This window comes from Poromitra crassiceps (assembly GCF_964638095.1).
Source record: "Poromitra crassiceps genome assembly, contig: HAP1_SCAFFOLD_501, whole genome shotgun sequence".
In the NCBI taxonomy this organism is placed as follows: domain Eukaryota; kingdom Metazoa; phylum Chordata; class Actinopteri; order Beryciformes; family Melamphaidae; genus Poromitra; species Poromitra crassiceps.
In genome coordinates this window covers 1-8,086 of record NW_028151907.1, presented here as the reverse complement: position 1 = coordinate 8,086, position 8,086 = coordinate 1, and the positions used below count along the sequence as shown (strand labels likewise).

The 8,086-nt window shown below is 41.8% G+C and overlaps 1 protein-coding gene across 1 annotated transcript; it reads right to left on the bottom strand.

Moving 5' to 3' along the window:
* Positions 1-2,191: 2,191 nt before the first annotated feature.
* Positions 2,192-7,785, bottom strand: LOC310771290 (uncharacterized protein). Its single transcript, XM_083663937.1, has 5 exons — positions 7,693-7,785; positions 7,532-7,589; positions 6,837-7,273; positions 6,241-6,564; positions 2,192-2,285 (listed from the first exon to the last, which is right to left on the bottom strand). Exons 1-4 carry the CDS (start codon positions 7,695-7,697, stop codon positions 6,552-6,554), a joined length of 513 nt encoding a protein of 170 aa, XP_083520063.1. The 5' UTR covers positions 7,698-7,785; the 3' UTR covers positions 2,192-2,285; positions 6,241-6,551.
* Between the last annotated feature and the right edge of the window lie 301 nt (positions 7,786-8,086).

Below are 8,086 nucleotides of genomic sequence, written 5' to 3'. Positions count from 1 at the left end.
GTTACACAGAGCTCAACAAAGAACACTCACTAAAAGGTTGTTGACACAGGCTTTCAAAAGAGCAAATCACTCATCGTATTATGTCTGTCATCTGTTAACAATTTTTGGAAGGATGACTTGAGAGTGAGCTGTGCTGCTGCTGCTTCTCCCCTGTGGCTTCTTCGTCCTGGATCCCACATCTTCCTCTGCATGTGCCTTCAACCTACACCTGTCTTTAAGCACATGGTCCCCATGCCTTCTTATGGCTATGGAACTCTGACCTAGACGATACAAGATACAAAATGCACTGTGAGAGATATATTTTATATCTCTTTGTTTACATTTAGATACACACCTGACTTAAAGGGACAGCTCACCCTAAAATCCAAAATACATATTTTTCCTCTCACCTGTAGTGCTATTTATCCATCTATATCATTGTGTGTTAGTTGCCTGAGTTTTGGAGATATTGGCCGTAGAGATTGCTGGCTTCTCTCCAATACAATATAACTGGATGGCACTCGGCTTGTGGTGCTCGAAGCACCCAAAAATTACATTTGAAAAACTCAACATCATTGTCTCTTCCCAGAAATCATGACCCGATTACTCAAGATAATCCACAGACCTTGTTGTGAGCAGTTTCATGGAGGAACTATTTTCTTTTGTACGAACTAGCTAGCAGCTAGCGGGTGTAGTTCGGTCAAAAGAAAATAGTTCCTCAACGAAACTGTTCATAACAAGGTCTGTGGATTATTTTGAGTAACCGGGTCATGATTTCTGAAAAGAGACAATGCTGTTGAGTTTTTCAAATGTATTTATTTGGCACTTTGAGCCCCACAAACTGAGTGCCATCCAGTTCCATTGTATTGGAGAGAAGGCAGAAGCTCTGCGGCCGATATCTCCAAAACTCAAGCAAATAACACAAAACGATATAGATGGATAAATAGCACTACAGGTGAGAGGGAAAATTTATTTTGGATTGTAGGGTGAGCTGTCCCTTTAATGCTTTACATTTAGATACCCACCTGACTTAATGCACGTGTGCAGCACATTGAGGTAATGCTGTTTCATCTGGCGTCTCATGTGCTCTGTGCTGTAAACATTTGCTATACTGACAAGGTAGCACCTCTGTCCAGCTGTAAGGGCTGGGTGCTGAAACAACAACGCATGTGATTAGACCCCGGACTGCAACCATTAGCCTATAGGGGGGGGAAAAATTTGAGGTTTTTTTCCCCCCTTTTTTAGCCATATTTAGAGTAATATATCATTTTAAATCAACATTAGGATTATACTGTTGTGATGTCATTATTCAGTATATTCTCTTTCATGTCACCACCTGCTCAGCTCTCCTGTCAACATAATTGTAACTAACAAACTGTTTTAGCCAAATTCATATCAAAATGACACCTACAAACACAGGTACACAACCCAAGCCGTACACAACACACAAAGTCATCATCGATAATAAAAAAAACATACAGAGGGACATTTATTCCCGATAGGAACGATTGAAAAATAAAATAAAATATATTATGTTGTTTTTAACTTTACACCACCTCTTTTTGTTACTTATTGGGTCATGAAACTGAAACCATGCATATAGCCACCTGCATACCTGACTTCGGGAGCTTGGCAATTGGCATCATGCATGATTAGCCAGTAGCATCCCAACGTGTCACACAGGTAACATTACTTAAGAGACAGACTAGACACTTACTTTCTTGGTTGTTGCTAAAAAATCTGTCAGTGTCACTCACTGTCTGTCGTTCACTCGCTCACTGTCTCGCAGCTCGCTCACCTTCAATTATCTCGCCAGGCAGACAGAGAGTCATCACTCACCACCATGCTGCTGCTCTCTCGGAATCAAGTTACCGCGGACGCGGCGTCAGATGACTTCCTGCCTGACCTGCCATTCGTTTTAAAATAAAAGCGATCCCGTGTTTTTCATGCTTTTCCATGCAGATTGTTTTATAAAAAAAAAAAAAAAAAAAAAAAAAAAAAAAAAATCCCTCTGAAATATTAGGGGAGGTCCGGACCTCCCCGTTCTCATAGCTAGTTACGGCCATGCCTTCATCATTGTCACTTTACATCAAATGAAAAATAAACACATTTATTTGTTTTTACATTTTTATTTCAAGTGCAGAAAACACGACACACTTTACATTGAAATATTAAAACACACCAGTGCATTTACAAGCAATAGAAGCACACAATGATAGAAGAATCTGGTCATTCATGTTCACAATATATAGATCCTTCCTTCTCATTCACAGTATACAGTATATAACTCTTGAAAAGATAATCTGCTAAAAAGGCTTATAGTGGGGCAGATTAGCAAAATGATTGTGCACTTTGTGAAAGAAGCACTAAACTTGGTACACATGTAGCCAAAGGCAATCAAAAAATATTTGGATATGGAGCCATCATGGATTTGTAATCTGTCGCCCGTGGCAACCATTTATTTCAAAATGGCCACCAGATAACCACTATAATTTTGCATTTGGTAATAAAAGCACCAGATTTGGTAAACATGTAGCTAAAGGCATTCCAAAATGATTTGAACATTTGGTCCCCATGGATTTTCAATATGTCACACTTTTTTTTTTCAAAATGGCCGCCCAGGTAACCAAAACCGTTGTGCTTTTTGTGACGAAAGCACCAGATTTGGTACACATGTTGCCCAAGTTATTCTAAAAATATTCAGTGTGTCACCAATGACAACTATTGTTTCAAAATGAATGCTAGATGACCACAACAATTGTGATTTGTGTTAAAGACATTAGTTTCACTTTTTTAGGCTTTTGGACCTGTAAGCTACTTGTAGGGGAGGCCACGTAGAGGCTGTCTTTGTCTCCCCCAATGTTATTGTTTTTGTATTTTTTTATGTATTTTTTGTATTTCTATATATTTTTTTATATTTTATTATTTTTTTGTGTTTTTCATTTTTTCATTTTTTTCGTTTTTTATTTTTTTGATAACGGCAATGATAAAGATAACAATATGAAAGTAGTAATTGCAATAAAACATTGTGTAGATTATTGTGATGTGGATGATATTGGTTTCACATCATATTTTATGATTCAGAACTTGAATCAGGAAATTCAGAATTGCTCAGAGACCATAACTCAATACTCGAAACAAGTCATAACATTGATTTGACAAACCTAGGATCTAACGTTATCACAGGAAAGTCTATTCAGCACTCCCCTTCACAGTAACAGAGAGCTGTGCAGTCTAATGCTGCTTTTTTGCACTTGCACTGCCTAACACAACCCTTTTTGCATTTACAAGAGACAAGTTCAGGGCTGGAATGGCCTGCATCTGGTAGGCATGTCCAGAAGGGTTCATAGTACCCCTCGGATGTCTGTGACCATCCCCATCCACATGGTGAAGGTAGTTTTGGTGTGGATACCAGCATCTGACCCCACACATGGCCTCCTTGATACACTGCTCTCTTTACATGCTCCTCTAAGGCAGCTTTTGTTGGAGGGATTGAGAGCACATTGTGCCTCTTCACAAACATCTTCTTTCTTGCTTTGTCTATTTCTTGACATGTGCTGGTTCGGTCATAAAGAAGGATAACAAACCTCTCGATTGTGGCCATTACCTCCTGTGGTATGTCATCTGGGGCAGAAGATAGTGTCAGCAGGGCATGTGTCAGCTCTGGAAAGACAGCCCAGACAGCCCACCCTGTCTTCTTCCCGTGGCCAGCAAAGCTTGATACAGTGTCGCAGCCCGTCAATGCGTGGAACATCGGAAGTGCACGTGCCTTTTCAGGTCCCAGCCCTGCTGCAATCTCATGGGCTGCGAGGTATCGGAAGTTCAGGCTCTCTGCAGAAGAAGCAGGTGTCTTGTCTCATTTCAGAAGGGCTTGATGATTGGGACCTTGTGCGCTTGTATTCTGTCTGTGGGTCAGGACTTTCACTGTCTGTTCCCAGTGCTCGCTTTTGTGCTCTTTGGAGCTTGGTTGCATTGTACTTGAGCCTACATGTTTTATGGTAGCGAGCTTGGTTTGCAACCATTGTTGCTTCAATACCTTGGCCCTCATCTAGTCTCTCAAGTGTGAATGTTGAAGGGAGCTGGCGAAGTTCTTTGAACTGGATCAAATGCTCTGCAAGTGATCTGTACCCACTACCCTTGTCTTGTCGTTTGGACTGCAAAGGACATGTTAATGCCTCTTCCTTGTGTTCTTGGCAGATAACACAGAGCTTCCAGTCAGTCTTGTCTGCACGAGAGGTTGATGGTCCTTGACCATCGACTTCCACAAGTTTGAAGTTCTTTGACATTTTCTTGGATTCTTGCAGTAAGTCTTTTGTTTCTCTCTTATAGAGGCACATCTATGTATGGGATTCAACTAGGTTTGGATGTGAAAATTGACCTACACCTAGCCCGATCGTTCATCCAATGCCATTTAATTCCTGTGCGATCTGTACACCATCCGGGTAACTATGAAAGTCATGCAAAGCCCCATTACCCTTGGCTCGGCTCTCCTGCGCTGGCACATCCTGTCAATTCAGGTGCGGCTATCTAACTACATCTAAATATACATAATATTAACTAGATCTGGGGCTAAAATTAGATAGCATTTAGGAAACTAAACTACACTACTAGCCTACTGTGAACTAGTGGATACAGAAAGTATAGCATTAAAGCATAGTGTATTTAGCTGACATTGAACCCCATGCTGAGTTTCACAGCAGTGGTGTCACCAGTGTGCCCTGGCTGTGTTTTGACATCCACTCTATTCAAATAATTTTGGAATGCCCTTGGCTACATCGGTCCCAAATTTGATGTTTTAATCGCAAAATGCTCCATATTTGTGGTTATCTGGCAGCCATTTTGAAAAAAAAAGGTTGCCATGGGTGACATATTGAAAATCCATGAGGGCTCAATATCCAAATCATCTTGGAATGCCTTTAGCTACATGTGTACCACATTTGGTGCATTTATTACAAAATGCTCAATTGTTGTGGTTATTTGGTGGCCATTTTGAATTAAATGGTTGCCATGGGCGACAGATTGAAAATTCATGATGGCTCCATATCCAAATCTTTTTTGATTGCCTTTGGCTACATGTGTACCAAGTTTAGTGCTTCTTTCACAAAGTGCACAATCCTTATGAAATTTCTAGCTAACACCCCACTATTAACTCATTGAATGCCAATGACGACAGCTGTCGTCAATTCAAATACTGACGTAGAGTGCCAAAGACGACGATTGTCGTCAATTGCGTTTTTTGACGGTGGGACGTGGATCAATCCCTGATACATCTCTGGTACAACTATTGTAGCTATTGGAGGTCTATAACCTATTTTACAGAACCCTTAGGTGGCGACAGTGCTCTCCACATAACAGAAAGGCAAGGAAAAAACAAAGAAGAAGTCGTTATGGAAACGGAAATCGCATCGCATCCGTATGCATCGATATGCTGAAGCACGTTACTGCAGCTGTGCCTGCAGCAGCCAATCTGCTCCCACAATTGAGCCGCTCCGTGTCGGTTGCGACAGCACAGCCGCACATCCACACCGTGCAGTTGTTATTATTCTCAACTGGAAGCATCGTTGCCGGTGACAAACACACGCGGAACGCTGTAAAAAAAATGGATGTTGCGCACCCTTCACTGTGCGCACAGCAAACTCAGCAGAGAGCCACCACAGACAGGAGGAGGAGTGTGCAGTTGAGGCGAGGCGGGGCGGGGCGGGGGGGGGCACGCAGAGCAGCACGCAACACCCAGACAGACCCAGGCAGCAGGACAGGATTGACAAACGCAAGCCAGAATATCCGATGCCCACCAGCAGCAAATCAAGACCAGCAAGAAGCTGCAACCAGCAGCGCACGCAGGGGCCAGCGCTGCTGGTTGTAGCTAAAAATATTATTCTGCCAAACAAAATTCCCTGGCCTAAACTGTTTTATTGAAGGAAATTATTTTTGAGGTGTGACTACATTAGAAAAGATTAGCTTCAGAGTCAGTGATGTGCTTGAAATGTTTAATTTCACAAAAGGCCAATTATCTCAGCTTCTAGAAAAAAATTGCTGTTTTTGGATGAATCAAGCTATCTTCTCCGGCTCATAACTAAAGAACGGAAAATGGGATCAATAAACTTTTTTTTGCAGATGATAGAATAGAGTCTCATCGTTCTTTGTGCGTGTTCAGTGTTTACATAGTAATATCACACAATATTCTGTGGGCCTCGAGAAATCACTGAAAACGCTCTGAAACTCTGGCACTGGGAGCGTCCATTCTCCAAAAGTGGCTGGCACTCAATGAGTTAAATGTAAATACAAATGCAAAGATAATGGAAGAGTTTGCTTGAAGTTGAAAGGTTGTTTAGTTACTAAAGGAAAGCCCAACCTTTTCTAATTCAAGGTCACTTCTGATTGTTAAAACATTTCCGAGGACCACCTTCCCAAATACATGATAGCTTATCATTCTGACGTGAGAGGTCCTCCGCATCCCACTAGGTGGTGCTCTGAGGCCCACCAGTGGGCTGCAGCCCAGTGGTTGAGAAACACTAGTTCAGTACACCACAGAGAGTGTGTTCACGCCTTCAGACTCTGTAGAGATCCACTGCCTAGCCAATGAGCCTGAAAAACAACAACAACAACAACACATTAGTAAGTTAACCAATTTGCAAAGTGTTTTGCAGATTAGTGTAGCCTATTGTCTATTAAAAAAAAAAAAAAAAAATCTGAGTTGTGGTTGTGGTCAGTAGCATAATGTAAACATGTCATCCGAATGACACTGGCACTCCACCGGCCAAGTTTAATCAAAATCAGACCAGCAGTGTAGCAATCACGGCTTTTCAAAGTTTGACATTTTGAGCCAGTTGTAATGACAAGAGCTGCTCAGTGCTCACCCAGCATCACTGTTGGGTCTGTTGAAGTTGACAGCAGCATCCTGGACCTCCTCCTGTCTCTGGGGCTGAGCTGATTGGATGGCAGAGTCGAGAGGATCCACCTCCTGTCTCTGGGGCTGAGCTGATTGGCCGGCAGAGTCGAGAGGATCCTCCTCCTGTCTCTGGGGCTGAGCCAATTGGATGAGGGAGTAGAGAGGATCCTCCTCCTGTCTCTGGGGCTGAGCCAATTGGATGAGGGAGTAGAGAGGATCCTCCTCCTGTCTCTGGGGCTGAGCCAATTGGATGAGGGAGTAGAGAGGATCCTCCTTGTTCTCAGAGAAGGGGATGCTGCTGTAGTAGTGAAGCTCAGGCTGCTCTGTTGGTTTGCTCTGTGCAGCAAGGATGGGGCTCTGGCCTACAGCTGAGATGGTGTCATATACATGACCAGGCTGGTTTGACTGATGGGTAGAGAACATAGAATATGAATATATATATATATATATATATATATATATATATATATATATATATATATATATATATATATATATATAACTGCAGTGACCATACAAATAAAGGAAAATATATTTCTGTGGCACTAGTAAGATATTTATGACAGACCAATTTAAGAAATAAGAGCAAGGGAGAAAAGGTGTAACATTTCCTAAACAATGTTTATATTTTTGCAATGGACTTGTTTAATTACTGTACTTAACCTGCACAGAGTTGCCTGTTGTCCCAGGTCCAGGGGGTTGAGTGGAGGTCCTCTTTCTTCTGATTAGTGTAACAAATGAATGAATGAATGCATGACTAAATTAATGAATACATTTTAGACAAGAGATTGAATGTCATTGTTCTGAAACAGAGCACAGCTCACCTCATCCACAGGAAGACAGAGAGGAGTATGACAGCCAGGAGAACAGCAGCGGTTCCTGCAGCTGCTGCTATTGTCCATGTCCACGTCCATGTCCCTGTGTCTGTGATCCAATGAAATGTGAATTAGGTGGATTTTCTTTTTAAGTTAATTTATTGATGTTAAAGCGTGAAGTTGTCCATCACTAGAACAGATTTCTGTCACTTGGACTCCAGAAAGACTGTAGATGCCTGATTGATCTACAAATCACTTCCATACAATACCAAATCTAATCTGTCCCATTTACTGTATTTCTCACATTATTCCAGTGGTGGAGCATCTACCTGCATGCATTCATCTTCAGCAAAGGTAATAATAGATTTAAGATCTTGATTTCCAGTCTTCTTGAAACAGATAT

Bases quoted from the DNA above. Each gene is read 5' to 3' on its own strand.
- LOC310771290 (XM_083663937.1), bottom strand. The intron at 7,274-7,531 runs GTTAAGTACAGT...TCTACCCATCAG, and splicing joins CAACAGGCAACTCTGTGCAG to TCAAACCAGCCTGGTCATGT.